Genomic DNA, 19,467 nt, shown 5'->3' with positions numbered 1-19,467 from the left:
TCGCACGAATTTTATAAGAAATTTTATAAACGAAGCTGTAATTTCAAAAAAGGCGTGAAAAAATAAAAAGATCAGAAGTAAAATTACGAATGCACGCATACGTTATGCAAATGATGCAGATATAACATCGTAACATATATCTCATTGTGCACGCGCTATGCACAAGATATCAAGCTCAGTATACCACAACTACAGAGTTGCATAAGTATGTAAATGTGTCTGTTAATGAACGCTATTGATAAACTAGAATGAAGGGTTGATAAAAGTTAGCAGAAAAGATAGTCTTTCGATTAGATTCGTTCTTGCTGGCTGCAAAAATAGATTGGCCTTCCGAAAAGGATAATCAGTTGGCAAGGACGACTGGCTGAATATCTTTTTGTATGCAAATGCATGTAAAATGGCCTAGAGTCGTAGATACAGCGGTGTACGTGGAAAACAAGAGATCCTGGGGCAGATAGGGAAACACGCGTGTCAGAATGCGGGTCGCGAACGATCACGTGTCCTTATTACGCGATTCCTGTGGCAGTTTCACGTCGTGGAATTTCTTATTCGCCGTTCTTTCCCACACGAACGAACTGGATCAAATTTTGATAAAACCGGTCAGAGGATATTTCGCGTATCAGGCGGTCTCGAAATGTGGGTTTGTAGATTACGGGGTTGAACGAGTGAATTTTTATCCGCTGTTTTAGATTTTAGATTATTTCAGGCCAATGGTTTTTTAAATCTTAATCATTTTAAATCGCTAAAGATAAAATCGTAGAGGAATTTATGATATTGCGGTGGCAACTAAGTGATTGCGGATTTTGGCATTAGGTGATATTGACAAAATCCGCAATCACTTAGTTGCCAACTCGATAATTCCTATGAGATTGTAGCTCGCGATCCTTAATTGCATTAATCGATCACTGGTCTAAATCAATTTCTGATGCTTTTCGGTATTTTTTTAGGTATTAGGTAATTGGGCTAAGAATAATCCCAAATCCAAGAAGGTGGAAAGTTTCATTAAAGAAAAACATGCAATTTAAAAAAAAGAAGACACTTGACATAAAGTTAGTCGTAACAAAAATAAGTTCAAACTAAACAAAATAAAGACATTCGCCCTAAAAATATATACAAGGCGTCCCGAATTCTGTTTTTGCAAACAATAAAAAGATTTTGTATGTTCGACCATGTTTTCGAGTTACAATAAATAATTCTATCGAAGGATGGATAGTTGAACTAATCTCACATACTTATTTACAAACATAATCCAATATTTGGATGTTTGAAGTTGAATCTTGTATCCTGCCCCTGCAAACACTTGCAGTCGATGATAAAACGTCTGGGTTTGTGTTCATAGGACATGTCTGAATGATTATATGAACTTTTTGTTATATAAGTTCTATTATTAAGAACATAAAGTTTTTTAAATTGTTTTCATACGTAGAATCCAGTCGACCAAGTGAATCATCGTTGCTGCGAGACACTCTGTATATAATAAACTTTAAAAGAAGATACTTGACCTAATATGAATTCCAATAAAAATAATCCCAAGGAAAGAGGAAAGAGATGTCATCAAGAAGCTACATACACAATTACTCGATATTAAAAAATGACGCTCGACCTAAAAATAATTCTTGGTCGAACAATAATCCCGAAATAGCTTCCAGCAAATAAACGACACGATTTAAGACGACAGTGATTTATCGGACAACTTCGTCCAAAACGAAGCAACATATATCCTCGGTGATTAGCCTGTTGCCTCTAAGCGTGACACAATTAATTTGCATGATTCGCGCGTCGATCGGGTAAGGACAAGCGTCGTTTAATCCCAATTACGGCGTCGGTTCGAGTTTCTGCCAACTGCTAATTGGTAAAAAATCATCTTCGTCCAGGAAAGCGATTCTTGGAAATTGAAAAAGGGGGACATGCCGCGTTACGCGAGTCGAGACCTCGATGGAGCTGCCGTAAATTCTAATTCACTGTGAAAGAAGGAAGACAAGGAAAGCAGATGTCGACAATTGCGCTTGATTAATCCAATGCCTGGCCATTCTCTCTTGGAAGAGTCTTAATGAAACGGCTTCCTATTTTACCAACAGACGTCCTTATTACCGATTTACCAACTTTCCTTCGAGGTATGTCTCGTGTACGTGCTGTTTATTGCGATAGAAATGATTAAATCGAAATTGACTCGATAATAAAGTTTCGAGTTAAGTGAGCTTGAATAGTTGGCGATTGCCTCCTTTCGGAACTGACAGAGATTAGCGGGATTCGTGAAAAGAAAGATAACTAAAAATAAATGAAATATAATTAAAAGTTCAATCCAATTAATTATAAACCTCGTTCATGGAACGAGGATAACAAATCTTTTGACGTCTAAAGTATTAAGATTTTTCATCGAGAAAATTGGAATTAATGAAGATTACAAATCGTAAAGAATGAAAATTGAAGTCTTAGTAGGTACGTCAAGAGCTATTGAAAATTCCAAGGAATCTTATACTGATTAGAAGAGGTAATGATAGAGTAGAATAAGTTGAGTAAATAAGCAATCGGTTGATTCAGCAACGATAGTGAGACAGCTGGTATATAAACACGGCAGATATAGTACAAGAACGGCGGTATGAAAGCAATTGTAAGCTAAATCCATTTCTGTATAAGCTGGCGAGGCTGGTATTAAATAAATAAATAAGTAAATGTAGATTACGAGAATTAAAAATCTTTTACGATCTGGTACTCTTGCCGGCCAATATCTCAGATTTTTTTCAACAACCCTTCGCGAAAGCTGCGCGCAGACACGCAACACCCACGAACACCTGCACTTTTCACGCAACCAAGCGCAGTTCACCTAAAGCTTGGCCCACGATCGTCCACCGCAGATCGCCATAGGTTGCGGCTTGTGGACTTGTGGAGCAGCCACAACGGTTATCGTGACTCGTTATTAGCGATTGTCGTCGTTATAAATTCATGCCAGAGAAATATTTAGAGTAGGCAGCCGCGATAAAGGAGCAGACAAAGGGGCAACCGAGTCGGTACATCGGCTACTCGCCCCCGTTGCGCCAGCAAAGGATTACAGACATCTTTGTCTCCTTCTTTCTTTCTTCCTCTTTCTCTTCGATACGACCGAAGTCGCATAGAATTTCCAATCCTCGCGGCCTGTTCGCGAATCACCTTCTGCGACTACGTAGACTTTACGAGCCGTGACGACAGCCAAGGTAGAAGAGAAGGGCGAGCTACGTAAATGGTAGACTGGGGATTTTTGATGCATTCGTAGAGGAAGTGCAGAGAACTGATACTAAATAATGTTGATATTCGATGGTTAGAATCGGTGGTCGAAAAGTGAAGAAGATTGTCAGTTTGGTTTGATAACAATGGAATATTCAAAGAATTAAATGTAATTCGACATGAGAGCTAGGTAGGAAGGAGCGAGTTCGATTCGATGGTAAAAAAAGATAAAAAGAAGAGACGAGCGTGGTTCAACAGCAATGGAAGATTTAAAGAATTGATTTTATTTAACAAAAGTAGATTGTTCGCGTGGAGCAACGATATATGAAAATGTCACAGAAATCGCAATGGCTAAAGAGACAGCATCCGTAGAATTAAAACTGAGAAGCTGATGCCAGAGCCATTTTTATAGATTCGACTTAACGATTTTGAGAAAAATATAAATTTGCGAAGTTAGCTTGATGAAGATAGAGAAGAGAAAAGTACTGGTGTATTCGATTGGAAATTAATATACAGTCCGTTAGATGATGGCAAACCTGAAAGATTCGTGAAATTTATTCAGAAAAGTAGAATGTAATGGCAGTAGATCGTTAAAAGATTAACTCACTAAGATTGAATCTATTTGCACTACATTTTACTTTTGGCTTATCTCGCGATTAATACGATCCGATACCAGTCGATATTACTAAACAGAAGTTGTAAACTGCTAAAAATACTTTGGCAGTGACTGTGTGAGTAGAAGTGCCATTAAATTTCTCAATAACTGGTTTCAATATACGAAACGTTTATTGCCAGAATTAGCCTCGGACACTTGGAAGGACTAACATTAATGAAACCTTCTAATGTACATAGTTGGTTCTATAATACATTCTCTACCACTTAACGACGATTTTCCTGTATGGTATTAATACCTAGCTTTAAAAGGACTTGTTCTATCTCTTCGATATTTTAGAATTCTCGGCGTTATTAAACTATCTGACAAATTGAAATAAATCGAAACCTAATTCAATTCCTCGCCCATCGTCGTCCAATCTCGTCATCCAATCTCCTCATCCACCTCAATTACCTATATTATTTCTGAGAATATGCGTTTTGCATATGAGAACCGGTATTTTTCAAATGCAAGAATTTCAAAAAATCTCGTGAAACGATTTTTGAGACATCCTGTATGCACCATGTTACGTACGATTCGTCTTCGTTTTCGAGATATAAACAGAAATACTGATAGTCGTCGAGTTAGGGCATTATTCTCGTACTCACTGATATGAGCTGCACGTTTTTATAATGATTATGTTTTTTATTGATAAGAGGGAAACATTGACCTCGTCGATAATATTTACACCGGACAGCGATGTTAATTAATTGCATTAAAAGTTAGATAGCTAGAATGCATCTGATTACAACCTTGTTCTATTCTACTTCACCATCTCGAAAACGAACCGACCCATCGAGTATACAACATTCTTTGCCCAAAATAGCCTCCCACACAACTTGGCAAAATTCGTCGATTGAGATCTGCATGGAACAATCTTTCAACAAATGACATACTTTTCTTTCTAATACACTTTTGTATATTATGTGCATTCTGTGCACTTTTGCATCCGCAAATCTTCCAGAAAAGTACGAAAATCCGCAGTCTATCTATACCAATAAAAAGAGCCTAATTGCGAATCTGATTCGGCGATTTTACGCGGCGTAACCGCGACAGTTCGCGAGGAGTCGAGTTCCAGCGATCGACTCCTCGTAGATCAGTGAAAGTCGAAGCAGCTACTCGCTGCTCGCTCTGCCGACAGCCAATCCGACACACGAAAGACTGCTCTATCAGCGCTGTTCAATGGCACACGCGATCGTGCACGGCAGGTACGAGGCCCGTGTTTCTTTCGACACGCAGCCTTCCAACAGCTGCAACGCCACGGGGCTCCAATTTCGGCATTTAGTTTGACAGTTTGGCAAAGGATCGGGCGAGATCGTGTTGGGCATATCGCTTGAACGCTTCGATTAGCTTACATACAGCGTTGCTCCGAGGTAATTAATCGTGCTGGATTTTCGTGAATTTTATAGAATCAAGGGGTGGCTGGATTTCAACCCTCCCGCCGTGACGACGTTGATCGAATATTTATTATTGAAGGGTTCGTAACAAAAATGATCATTAACTCCACATGTTTGTCTCTTCTGTTTGTTTTCCTTTTCTTGGAAATTGAAAGAATGCTCTTATTATATTCTGTAATTAATTGATTAATGATACTCGATATTGATATTATTGTAGCAAGCGTATCTGTTACATAAACGAAGTTCTGAAAGCTCGATAAAAGTTGCTTCGAAGAAATAACGACGTTAAAATCGTATGAACATCGTAGGAGGTTCAAGATATGCAAATATCATGATTATCATTAGAAACTCAAGCTGCGTAACTGGACAACTTATTTATCTCTCAATATCCAAATTTTTAACCCATTTAGGTACATATATCCGACGGATAAAAAGCAGATACTTCATACTCGTTACATTATGCATGTGTATTTAGATACCTTTATCGAGACCATTCGATCAGTAATTCAGACCTATCGAATCTGTTCATCTTAAACACACCCTGTAGTAACAGCTGCCGGAGCGGGAAACATCGAAAAACCAACACGCGGAACACGATCTTACTAAATGATACAATTATAGGTGTATCGATCGTTGGAAACATTTCGACCACTATACTTTATATTAAGATCAAGATACAGTCCCATTCGTAAGTATTATGATCTTATGACACTTATGTACTGACACTTAGTATTAAGACACTTATGATCTTCGTATGAAATTCGACAATTGAGACGTTTCGAAGGTATCGATGGATTTTCTGAACGGTTCGTGTGAAAGTCAGAATTGATGGAAATTGTAATGAACAAACGCACAAGCTACAAGACAAAGAAAAAGTAGTTGATTTTATTATTATATTACTCGCGTATCAAACTGACGAGAGTATTACTGCACTCATCGTGAGATTCTTCTTATAAAACATTGAATATTCAAACAAGATAATCGTTCGAGACCTTATAAGACGATAATTAGTTTGTTAATAACGATTGAAGGATATTTTGGTAATAAACTGTCCAATGTTCACGAGTGCCTCAATCGATAAGATTACAGTCATGTAACCCAACAATCTGTTTATGACATCGAATATAGTTCTTCGAACGAGATAATAATTCCTGGACGTTTTGTTAATTACTTCAATAGCAACGATTAAAAGATGGTCTCGTGATAAATTCTCAGGTCTTCATGATACGTACTTCTGTAGCCGAGTGTATCGTTAAACTAGTGCCAGTTGACCATAAACCGAGCTAAGTTACGCCGCTATGATCGCAACCACGCGACGACCAGTTATTTCCACCCGATGCAAATTCGCCTTTTATCTCGATTGTAAATTCCGTGAAATTTATCGCAGATCCTTCCAGCCAGCGCCCTCCCTTTGCAACGCGGATAACGTTTCTGTTTTGCACGCCTATTCGCTCGTAACCCTAAACTAAAAAGCGATAGAATAGAAACGAATATCGATGGTGGCGTGGTTAATAATAATCGGCATTCCAGTTGCAGACGGTGATTTTTCACGGTTTTCGCGACCATTCGGATCCGGCCTAATGATCGCCTCCGGTTCCAGTACTCGCCACGACAGTCTCCACTTCTCCCTTTGCTCTCCAAATGCTTTATCGCGCGCAAAAGCACGCCGAGAACTCGTTTCGAGAGCTCGATGTGGACCTTTGATTATTTTACTGGGGAATTCGTTCAACGGTTTTACCACGCGCTGGCTCGTGCAAGAATTCCAATTATGAGGCTACCGTTTTGCCTGTTAGCGATCTATCGCTCGAAAATTTTCACGTTTCGATATTTTCCAGGATACTTTTTACGGTCGAGTGTTTTCAGGAACAAACGAAAATGCATCAGGAAGAATAAAATTTGCGTTCGAGGAATTCTTCTCCGTTTGATTAAAATTCCACTTTCCATTTTTGTATGTTGTTAGAGAGATAGGGCCAGGGTTGTTACTTTTAAAATTTAAAATTCTAGAATATTACACGTAACGATTCAGATTGTTAAATATCATGCTATATCTTGTATTTCGTATTATTTCACGTTTACTAAATTTTGATATTTAACACGATAATGAACTAACAGTTTGGAAACTAACGCTGTTATCTTACTTTTACTCTTTACCGTTATTCTTATGTTGTTCTTGTAATGAGAATAAAAGTGTCGTTGTTCGCACAATTTCAATGGAAGCTAAATTACTCGCGAAATTGGAAGAGAATCTAAAAAAGTTCAAAGATCTCGAGCTACGTTCTAAAATAAGAAACAACTTATTAATTGAAAAAAGAAGACCGAGAAAAGTGATCGTTCGTAACCCGTGATTCCCAGTAGCTTCTTGAAAATTCTGCGCGTGAGTAACGTGAAAACGACGCGTGCAACAAATACACACACTTATACTGATACAGCTACATATACTAATACGGCTACTAATACAGTGAAGTGTTAAATGGAAATGCATAGAAGCCGCATGGAGCACGTAGTTTGGTCGCGGATCGTGAAACAGAGGAAGAAGGATGCGTGTGACGTCCACCGGAAGCTGTTGCTTCAACGCCACTTGAATTATGAATCAAGTCGGCGCGTGCAAGAAACTCTGTGACACGATGAGGAGCGGCTGAGGCGAGCTACTCGGTGCCCCTATTTTCCTCTTTTCTTTCCTTTTAAATTTAAACCGTTAGGGCGATAAAACGAAAACCTTTATTCTTTCGTTATGCTACTATACGTCGATTTTTTATGTACCTGAAATACTATAACTACAAACTGTTACTACAATAATACAGGACCTGTCTACGAACAATTTCCCTATTGTACTCTTTAACACACGATCCTAAGTATATTACAATCTACCAATCACTTAATAAGCGGAAATGCCACGATAATAAAACTGAATTACGACACGACCAAACGGAATTGAATTTCCTTTTAACAAGACTTCCTTCACCCTACAAATACTAAAAGTCCTCACAATATCATAAACCCGCTTTACGATACGTCTCTAAAGCAAATAATTGTAAATTACGCACATATACATGGTGAGTGAAAAGTTACGCTTCTGAGAAACAAAATCCTACAATCGAACCTTCGTCCTATTTCATTTTCAATCCATCGTGCATGCAGATATCTTTTCTTTACTTCGCGATTCGTAGTCGTGGAGGAATTGAACACACCTTGTTTTCTGCGATAAGAAACGAAAAAGAAAAAGAGAAGAAATAAATAAATAGGGTACTACCGTTGGCAAACATAAGAGATAAGATTGATCGTTGACCGAAATGGGGGCGAACTCTTAATTTTTACTCGCCAAACTTACATTGACGTTCCTCCGTAGTAATTTGCGTAGAATTTCTTCAATTTCCACGCACGTGTACCTACTTTCAATGTTTTTTTTTTTTTTTCGAATTTTTCATTTTACACGAAATGTTCCTACACACACGTCTATATATTATATTTATCGAATCTTATCTATGATATTAAGTTTCATTATAAAATTGTATTAAACTTTACGCTGTGCAACTGACGCAATCTAGAAAAAATAGTCGTATCTTACGAATGTTGATAAATACATTGGAAATAGAAGATAGTCAACTATGTGTATGCGTCTAGCTTTTACTTTTCCTTTCATAAATCATAATTTTGATATATCGTCGTACATACAGGGTAGTTTATCCGTTTCATGGTTCTATTTAGGTCTACCCTGTATATAGATTCATACATACGCGCGAAGATAGACAGTTGGAGCTAGTTTATATGTACTTCTGGGAACGTATAAATCGTTCTACGGCCACTTACTTTGCAAAGAGCGACGCCGGTGTCCAACCTGTCCATAAAATTGTCAACGTTGATTCTCAGCTCCGGATACAGCGCGTTCAACCACTCGGCCAGATCCTCTTTCATCGCGACCAAATACTCCTCCGAGGATTTGAAGGGCCTGTAAGACCTCGCCTCCAGAAGCACCGACATATTGCTTGATCGATACCTGAAACACCGATTGATCCTGCTTCATCACGTGCTTGTCAAATTTTTGTCTTTATCGTTATATTACGCATGAAATTTCCAAACATTTAATTTTGAATAATTATTTATTATTATTATTATTATTATTTTCATTTTTAATATTATGCTATATATGCGTGGAATTCATTTTGGATATTTAATTTAGATTAACGGAATAAGTAGTCTATTCAGCAGTTCGACGTGTATTTTTGAAACTAAATTCCACAGCTAAAAATAAATGAAATTGCATATATGATTTTTTAGTATTAAAGAAAATAATAATATCTTTGCAGTGTATAATTAATAGAAGTATATCATTAAAAAAAGTTAGAAAAATATCATTACTGTCTAATCGTTTTAACTATGATGCAGAAATGCTACACTTCCAAATACACTATACTCATATTATACGTATATTGTTTATGATTTTGTTTTTATTTCTCTGTAATTGTCCGCCCTTTTTACTTTATTAGAAGTGGAAGTCGATCGAGCACGAACGTTTAATTCAGTCCGATTTTATTTATAGATTGGTTTATGGATACGAGTGGGTCGCGGCTGATTGAATATGAACGGTTATGGGCTTTGCGGTTAGCATGTGCATACTGTGTGGTAGGTGTTTAAATGACTTTTTATCGGCTGTGAGATTCGTGATTACATATACGCGAATTTAGGTGTTTCTACGATCTTAGCAAATTTGTTAACTCTCTCGTCGATACTTCGTTAAATAACAACAGACCTTAGTTAATGGTTAAAGGAGCGCATAAAATTATACAGCAACTATTTCAATTAACTGTAGGATATTTTAAAACTATACTTAATAATACAGACTAAATCGTATTAAAAATATTGAACACCAATGATGTTGAAAAACTCCAATAAAACACCAATGATGTTGAAAAACTCCAATAAAACACCAATGAATGGAAATATTAATTTTAAAAAAAGTATTTAAAAAGAACTAAAAAGGGAACAATTAATTCATCAAACCTTCGCTTTCATAAAGGTACACAGAAATACTCAAATAAAGCTAAACCCATAATTACAGGTCCGGCTGGAACAAAGTATCCCAATAGGATCATTTATCAGCGAACACAATTTGCAATTATAATACGACAGACCGTTTTTCCAAGTCGGACGATCCACCAGTAACCGATTGAACGACGTGTCAGAGTGAAACAGAGTGAAACACATTGTCGATGAACAATAAAATTTCGAGGGATTTGCAAGACAATGGCCTGGCCTGGTCGTTTGCTTGTATCGTCCTAGAGAAAATTCTCCCCTCTGGTGGCTACTACCGGTTAAACCACCCCAGAAAACGCTATCGAACAATGTGGCTAAACTCGTGCCATATCCCATACGAAACTCCCCTGGCTACCCCTATAAATTTCCATTGGTCTCATAAAACGATGAACCCACCGGTGCGATTGCCCCTTTCCAAACGAACGTTCAGCTTTGAAGGGCCGATTATGGCGAGCTACGGGACCATCAGGCCTTTCTATGTGCTTTTACGTTAACGAAATACGATCTCTTCTCTCTTGTTTGTTCTTTATTCACAGAGTACAATTTTAAGTTAAATTTTGAAACCGGTCGTTTTACTGGGCCTGGTAAGGTCGATGTTAATGCACAAACAATGGAAATGATTATCAATCGTTTCTAAGGTAAGACCAATCTATGAAAGCAATTGTCGAACATTTTCGAGTCAACGGAAACTATTGCCGATGATTTCAGAAGTAAGAAAAATTATTTTTCGTTACCGTTGTAATAAATCATTCCACCGACTACAGAACAAATTTCCAATAATTCCAAGTCAACGAAAACGACTGTTAATAATTTCAAAACGTAATAGAAACGATCCCTGGCCAAGTTAATAAAAAGATACCTAATCAGTCAACGAAAAAAAGGCAACAAATCGTTCCATTATATCGGCATTCAACCCTAACCCCAGACTCCTATCGTCTCGACCAGGAATCTAAAAAATTCTTGAACAATGAGAATCACTGTCATAGAATCGCAGTACAAACGCTTCACCGACCATCAATCCCAATAAAAAGCTAACGAAGAGTACAATAGAGGCGGAAAATACGAACAGAGAAAACGAATAAGGAGAAGGAAGGAAAGGAAGCAAGGGAAGAAACGTAGCAGAATGGAGACGCGGCTCGAGAGGGAAGAAATCATAAAGGCGAGGTCGATGGTTCGTGAGCCAACATCGGCGATTGTGGATTACAGGCTGGCAAAAGGTGGCTTTAAAATGTCACCCGTCTCGTGTTTCCCTCGGCTGCAACAAGCGTGATTTACTCGTCGTTTACACAGCGTATCTATCCCGTAAGCTCTTCAGAGGACCCCGTGGTTCACGTGCTAACAGGTGTTTTCTTCTTAAATGGCAAAGTGCGAAACTTACATCTCTCTAGGAGTTTTCTTTCTATGAAAATGTTGCTACAGATATAAGCGAAATTCCATGGGTTGTGATATTGTAAATTCATGGTTAATTTCGAATTATTGTTCATTTCACTGGTTGTAGAATGTTCTAAAGTTCTGTTTGACATGCATTTCTTTGAGAAGTGCAGATCACGTTAAGAAATGTTAAGATTAACAAGCTTTTCATTGATGTATGCATTTCGAGGAACGTTGCAATTGCAATCATTTATATGATGTGAAGATATATCTGCATTTACCAATGAATGGGATAAATAAATGACTCTTTGGTCAGATAGACGTGCTCTTTAAAGAAAATCCGAACGAACTTGTTACTCCATTCATTATATACAACATTTCATCATCAAACCAGTGAAGAATACAGCGCACACTGATGCCCTTTAAACAAGATAATATCCAAACTAAGAACGATCATCTAATATTTAACAATTTTAAAACGTCTACCACAAAGTCTTAACTTCAGTCGCCTAAACATTCTAAACAAAAAAAAAAAAAATATATCTATACCATCGATATAATTCGCAAAGTGATCAACCCTACGCAAAACTTTCTCACATCGAAGTGACAAAGACTGCAGGTGAAAAGATACGAAGACTTTATGGCTCGTAAAACGAGCTACTTTCAATGAAAACTATACGTGGAGCTGGAAAATTTCAATTGGACACGGCGAGGAGGCGAGGATGCAGGAAGTGGTGTGTCACGATGTTAAACGAGGCACGCTCGTTTCCATACACCTACCAGCGTGGCGCGAGCGAGCAACGCTTTCACAAAGTTGTGGCAAAACGCGATCGCTATCTCGCGGTAATTCCCCGAGAGTGCGAGCGGCGTGTGCGCGCGCATCGTCCCGCGCGATTTTTCAAGTCGGACAGCTGCGCGCGCAGTAAGCGGATCGATTTATGCCCCTTCGCGTTCTCGCACGGTTTCCATGCTTCCCGATGATCTATGGATCGTCGCGAATTCACTCGGTCTTCCGTCCTTTGCAGATTTATTTTCCATCTTATGGTTTATCGCGTATGGTAGCGGTTGGAGTTTCTGTTCGGGCTTTAAGTTATTGAATTATTGAGTTTTAAATCCGATACCATGTGTATTTTCGACCAGTCGCAGGGAGACGCTTTCGCGATGAAATGCGTCAACGCGAGTCGTAAATTCCCGTTACGATTGTAATAATCGACGCCGCGAACAGATCGATCCCCTGATTTCCGTTGAGATCATAGAGTGGTTGAGGTGGTATAACGCTGCGATTAACAGGCTTATAAACTATGCATTTCCAACAATTTTACACAAGATAGTAACACTGATGCGTAAGATGTAAGTGAAGAATAAATGAAAAATAAAATAAATTTTCAATGAAAATGTTCAAACTGTTACATCGTGTATCAGATCACCCTATAAGTAATGAAGAAATTATCATTTATCTCGCTAAAAGTTGCAAACTTCTTTAAGGTTTCGTTCAAAAAAAAAAAAAAAAAAAAAAAAATGTTGAAGAACGCGCGTTACGTTATAATCGATAATGAAGTACTTTTTCTAATTCAGAAGACGAGTTCTTTTAAAGTATATTCCGCGTGTTTACAAGAATGAAAATCTGTCCAACAGCCCGTCAAGTCGATTATTTCTCCGCGAGACATCACCGTAGATGTTTATATTTATGGTTCGTAGAACAGGTACAGTATGAAAAGGTTGCAAGTCGAGACGAGTTTTCCTTGGCAAGGAAGCGGGGAAAGAAAACGAAAGACAAGGCGGACGAGCTTCAGCTCTCGGAAAGTTTAGCCTCTAATTTACGGTTAGCTCGTAGTCAATAGAGGCGCGTGTTATCGCGAAACCAAACGAGGGAGTTGCTAAATCAGTGGCTTCGACCACGCGGGTTGCAGAGGACTAGCAATGGGAATAAACTGCTTCCAAATCTATACAGCATTCGATATGATAATTCAAACTATCTTTGAGATACAAATTTTAAATTAAAATTCCAAATTAGATAATTTATTAACAAACCTGATCAAACGATTCATGGGAATTTAATATTTTTTATACGTATATTATTAGGAAAAGATGAGAAAATTGTTGCATTTGTTAAGAATATTGTAGCATCTTACTACAATTAGTTTATTTAAAATGGATTAAACAGGTGTTGGTTAAACAGGAAACGATGGTTGTTTAACGTGAACTAAATACAATAATGTACTATAATTTAGGCAACTACATAGTTAATTTGCAACTGTTAAAAATAACAACGTAAGTTCGCTCTCGCCATCCATATGCAGATGCGCTAGTTACAATAAACAGTAACTAGAAGATAGTTCTACATATAATCGATAGGTTTAAGATATTCTTTTGTTTTTATCTCTAGTTCACGTAAGATAATGCAATAAAGGTTATTTAACTCAGAACGGTGTGTTAGATTTATCCGAAGAATAAACTAATAGCTATTGTGATCCTACCTCTATATACAGAAATAAATAAAACAGCAACTCTCGTCACCACGGTTCCCAACGCTCTCTCTCACGCGGACCACACTGTCTCGACAACGCTAGCAACACTGTCTTGACAACGCAATTCGCACTCTCTGACTTATTAACTAACACTGACTAGTAATTCGTCTTTCACCCTTAGCATCCCTTTGTCTTTTCTCTTAGCTCCACTACGCACATGTTCCACAACCGCTCGTGGTCAGGGTCAGGCAGGACTTTTCCGCGTTATTATTCGATTGAACACGACCGACGATACATTGATGGGCCTGTCGGCACTTAGGCTTACTCGCGACATTGTGTATAGTTCGCCCGATATTTCTTAGGTCTTTCGTCCACGATACTACAATATTTAATTGTAATAAGATATCGTGCATGTGTTCGTAAAAGAAATTGCTAAAGAACGATGTTTCTTACAATGATGAAATACATCGATGTTTGTTTCAATTTCATAAAGTGAAAGTAACTTGCATTCAGTAGCACGATGCTAACAATAAAATTACATCATAGACAAATATTGCGTAAATACAGCTTGTTTATTCAATATGTTAAAAACTTTCACCCCTCCCCTCCCCCTTCCTCTGGATGCAATAAAAATCCTCGAAATAAATTACTCTGTGTTTTTGTCATTACGCACATGTATATGTACACACTGCGAAATTCATTACGCTGTCTCAGTAATTAAAATCCCTTAAAAACAACCGTCTGAGAAAAAGATACTCCACAAATAAGAGGAAGGAGAATTATTTACTATCGTTATAAAATAAACGAAAATTGCTAATTGTTACGTACACTCGTTGGAAATTGGCAAAATTCCTTTTTCGTTTCCTCTTTTTTCTCAGTGTGTATCTTTAATGTCCGTAAATACTATTTCGCGATTTATGTCTAATTTAATTAACGATGAATTTCATTTTTAAAGCAATTTTATTATCATTCTCTCCCATTTCTAGAAAAGCATTTATTTATTAAATATCAAATTTAGTATAGTTAAATAGAATTATCGATAATAACTTAGACTCCATAAAAAGAATGACTTGAAACGTTCAATTTTCTTGCAATAAAATACGCCTTAAATAAGAAAAGGAAGAAATGACAATGAAATTGCTTTGGAAATAACTCTTAAAGGACTAAACAATCATCGTGCGATTAAACTCGTGAGTAACTCGCAAGAAATTCAATTATTCCATTTACGTTAACGTGCTATGAAACGTCAAGATAACCTTCGCGTTTCCCAGTCGTGATTTATACACTCATAACTTCGTTCGACTTCGTCGTATCAACCTTTTTCCTTTTACTTCGGCATTTTCTATCGCGTAATAAAGACATCGGTATGTATACTAAAAATCGCGAACGCGTAAGAAATCGTGATCGTGTTCGTTTTCTGCGTAAGTAGATCGGCTGGTTTCTCGTCATTGTCTCTCCCTCGAGATTCGAGCCTCCTGGAACGCGTAATGAGGTTAATTGGAAACGTACAAACGAACGGATGAATGAACGGATGAATGAATCAGCTGTTATGAATGAAAAAGAGGGTTCCAGGCAATTCTCTTACGCTAATTAGCATTCGGCCGCTTTTTCCTATCTATTACAAGTTTCGTCATTTTATTTTCACTTTTTACTTTTTCTCCTTTAGCTGCAATTTTCATATAATTTTTATATATATTATTAAACCGATATAATTTTTGTTTATGCTATTGTTGTATATACCGTTATTTTATAATTAGTATTCCTTTAAAAGTAATCAAATTGACAATTTTCTAATTTTCCAACTCTTGTGTCAATCGGTAGTTGAAAACAAATATTCTACACCTGAATGATAGGTCCTGTCTCATTTGCTCTTTCTGTTTGTTCCGCAAAAATATAACTTACGGTTCCAAGAGTATCCAAATAAATAACATACGACTTAAAAGGTACAATTTTTACAAACAAATTTCTGCATAAAGAAGTGCAGCGCCAAAATGCTGGGACTCATAGAACAATAATTTGAGAAGTCACTTATTTACTATAGAAACTTGTACACTATAGAAATAGAAAAGCTGTTCATCAACTAACAAAACGCAGAAGAAGAAGAGAGACATTCTTCAACGTCCTCATCACCCACTTTCCTATTTTTATTCCTATTTAAAAACAAATGTTTGTTACTATCTATATCTTCTCTTGTTATTGTTAACCAAAAGAACATGTGAATGAAGAAGAAAGACATTCTTCAACGTCCTCATCACTCACTTTCCTATTTTTATTCCTATTTAAAAACAAATGTTTGTTACTATCTATATCATCTCTTGTTATTGTTAACCAAAAGAACATGTGAATGAAGAAGAAAGACATTCTTCAACGTCCTCATCACCCACTTTCCTATTTTTATTCCTATTTAAAAACAAATGTTTGTTACTATCTATATCATCTCTTATTATTGTTAACCAAAAGAACACGTGAATAATAATAGATGAATAAAAACATCGAGATATTTTTTATAATTATTTACTACTATTAATTGTAAGAAACGAAACGAAAAGAGGAAAAAGAAATTCGCCAACTAACAAGACGCAGAAGAAGAAGAGACCTATCGTTGCTCAATGTTCTCTCTCATTTTTCTGTTTCTATTCTTATCTACTCTTCCACTTGTTCACCGAGTGGCGTGCATACACTTGACAACTCTTCTCTCTTTCTTTCTGCTCGCAGTGTACATCGCGCGATATACCGTTACAGCGAGCTAAGTACACCTTTAAAGTACGCTCACGTAGGTAAACTTAGGAACTGGCTCTTTCATACCGAGGGCCACGCACCTTTTGATATTCCGTCCCTTTCGCGCGGTTCAATGGAATAATAAAAACCCTACGGGCGCGACTATACTTGCTTCTTCATCCATTGGAATCTTGTCGACGAGCTGTTACGATGGCCAGTCGAATATTATGTAAGAACTTGGAGTTAAAAAATTACAATTTACAATGTACCTTCAGATTGTAACAATGTAACTTTACGATGTAACTTTGGGATATTAAAAAAATCGCGAACGAAAGAGATGGGTGACTCTAGCAATGCTATATTCCATTTTGCAGAAAGAAGAAGTGAAATTGGGAGGAATCGACGATCGTAGAAATTCGAAAGATGCAATTTCCCGCGTTAAGAAAAATTTGAAATTGAAGAAAGAAAAAGAAGAAGAAATTAAAGGAAAATTCTACAATCGAAGGAATCGATAATCGTAAAGACGTAACTTTCTATCCTTTTAAAAAGAAAAGTACGGATCGAAGAAGCCAACAATTGTAAAAGTACAACTTTCTACGTTTCTAAAAAAAGATCTCGAATCGTAGAAATGAAAATTGTAAAAATACAACTTTCTACCGTGAAACTTGAAATTTTCTAATTTATACAGTCAATTAGTAATACATAGTTTGATAAACTGAGTACGCGTACGTTGAAACATGGTAACTCGATTAATCATATCGATTTTCCTAATCGGTTTACCGTAGCCAATAACAACGTAAAATCGTGATATGCGCCGGTTAAATCGATAATTTCACGAAAGTATAAACGCGATCGAATTGAACGGCCGCGTAATTAACGGTCATTTGCTCTTTTACTGGCCGTTAAATGTCAACTAGATTTCTTTTCCCTTATCACCTGTCGTTCTCTTTTTCGTTATGGATCCTACCCAATTGAGTAAATTATCGGGATTCTGCATAATTGGTTTTGACTGTGGGTTCACGTAATCCTTCGTTCGACACGTTGTAATAATTATCTTTATGGTATAATGCCAGCCCCACGATCGTCGAGATCGTGTCATAAATGAGAAGTTGTTATTGAGTACGTGACTCGGCTGTTAAGTAAATTACCAACGTGATTCTATAGTGGTTCACCTTTTTCTTTCGAAGAAATTTTATGTATATGGACGTTGGAACGAGAGTACTGCGGACATTTAAAACAATTGTGTAAGATAACGCGTGTATAAAATAAAAGAGCGAAGAAGAAGAAATTGAAAGCAGAAGCAAGGACGTTATATAATACCAAATTTAAGTGATCATAGTACAAGAATGCGTATATTGTGAAAGAAAAAATACAAGTGAAAAATAAAAAAAAAAGAAACAAGAAAAAGGAAGAAAAATATAAAAATGGGAAAGAAATTCTGGAATTGGAATGCTAAAACCTAGACGATTATACTGCATAAATCTAAACGATTATATTGGAAGTATCGTAAAGAAGAAATGAAAGTGAAGAAATAAACCAGCACAAGAATAATAAAGATAAGTAACACAGAATATTAAATATAGAAGAAAACAAAGAATAATCTGTAAAAGGCAGACGAGAAAATAGGAGAATGTAAAAAAAAAGAAGGAACAACAGCAATAACATTCTGAAATCTGGATGATTATATAGCGATATATAAAACAAAATTTTTCCAAAAAAAAAAAGAAAGAAAGAAAATGAAGGCGGAAGGAGAATCGAAATGTCTAGAAAATTCCGGTTATAATTATATAAGGATAGAAAATCTGAAAATTAAACAAATTCATCCTTAGTGACGCGTTTCTACAGTGTAGACTTATTGATTAGAGGCATCCCGATAATTAATGGCGCTAAATGCGCGTGACATCCAATCAGCTCTGTGACGTATAAGTCTATCAACTGCTATGTTTCGTCTTCCTTTCGAAATTTTTATGTAGCTTCATATATTTGAACTCTACAGGCTTTTAAATTCCATCTTGTCATGAGCGACAACTATGTATTTTAAAATTAAGCCATTTAATTTTACTTTACACTTGAACCGTAAAAAATACAGAGTGATAGCTCGATTTCCTAAAAAAAAAAAAGTCCTCGAAACAAATTTTATCCCTTCTATTCCACTTATTTTTATTTTATTTCACATAGAATAACCTTCATTGCCTAGATATATTATCCATTCCAATATACATATTTCAAATAGATAGAAATCTAACGAGGCAGATAGTTTAAAAAGATACAACGATGATATTAGAATTGAACCGGAAACGTATTCCATAATTATATTCCGGTACATGTAAAAACGAGCTCGATTGAAACTCGTGTCTGGAGGTTTCGTGTGTGTCGTAACAGGCAACGATTTCATTCATTTCGCGACCAGAAAATGAACCTGCTTCGTCGTACGTCGTCGGTGGCATGCGCGTCGAATGCAAATCGCCTAGAGGGTCGAGCCGAGCTCTCGAAATGCCTGCATCATAATGCCGTAGAACGCGGTAACTCGTTGTTGGCTACGGGATATCTGGAACCGGTATCAACCGAATGGTGATAACGTCCGAAACATTTCTGTACTCGTTTGTCATCGTACACGCACCGATGACTA

The 19,467-nt window shown here is 36.9% G+C and overlaps 1 protein-coding gene across 2 annotated transcripts in view; it reads right to left on the bottom strand.

The window, feature by feature from the left end:
* The window catches only part of LOC117216751 (GAS2-like protein pickled eggs), an 89,492-nt gene that overhangs the window by 60,647 nt on the left and 9,378 nt on the right, over positions 1-19,467 (bottom strand). For both annotated transcript variants that reach the window (XM_033463733.1, XM_033463734.1), the window contains exon 2: positions 9,058-9,244. In XM_033463733.1, coding sequence (XP_033319624.1) covers positions 9,058-9,228 — 171 coding nt within the window. In that variant the 5' untranslated portion in view covers positions 9,229-9,244. The remainder of the gene's footprint in view (positions 1-9,057; positions 9,245-19,467) is intronic.

This window comes from Bombus bifarius, unplaced genomic scaffold (assembly GCF_011952205.1).
Source record: "Bombus bifarius isolate JDL3187 unplaced genomic scaffold, Bbif_JDL3187 scf7180000007973, whole genome shotgun sequence".
Classification (NCBI taxonomy): Eukaryota; Metazoa; Arthropoda; class Insecta; order Hymenoptera; family Apidae; genus Bombus; species Bombus bifarius.
Note: the sequence above shows the minus strand (reverse complement) of the source record. Positions and strands in the feature narration are given on the sequence as shown.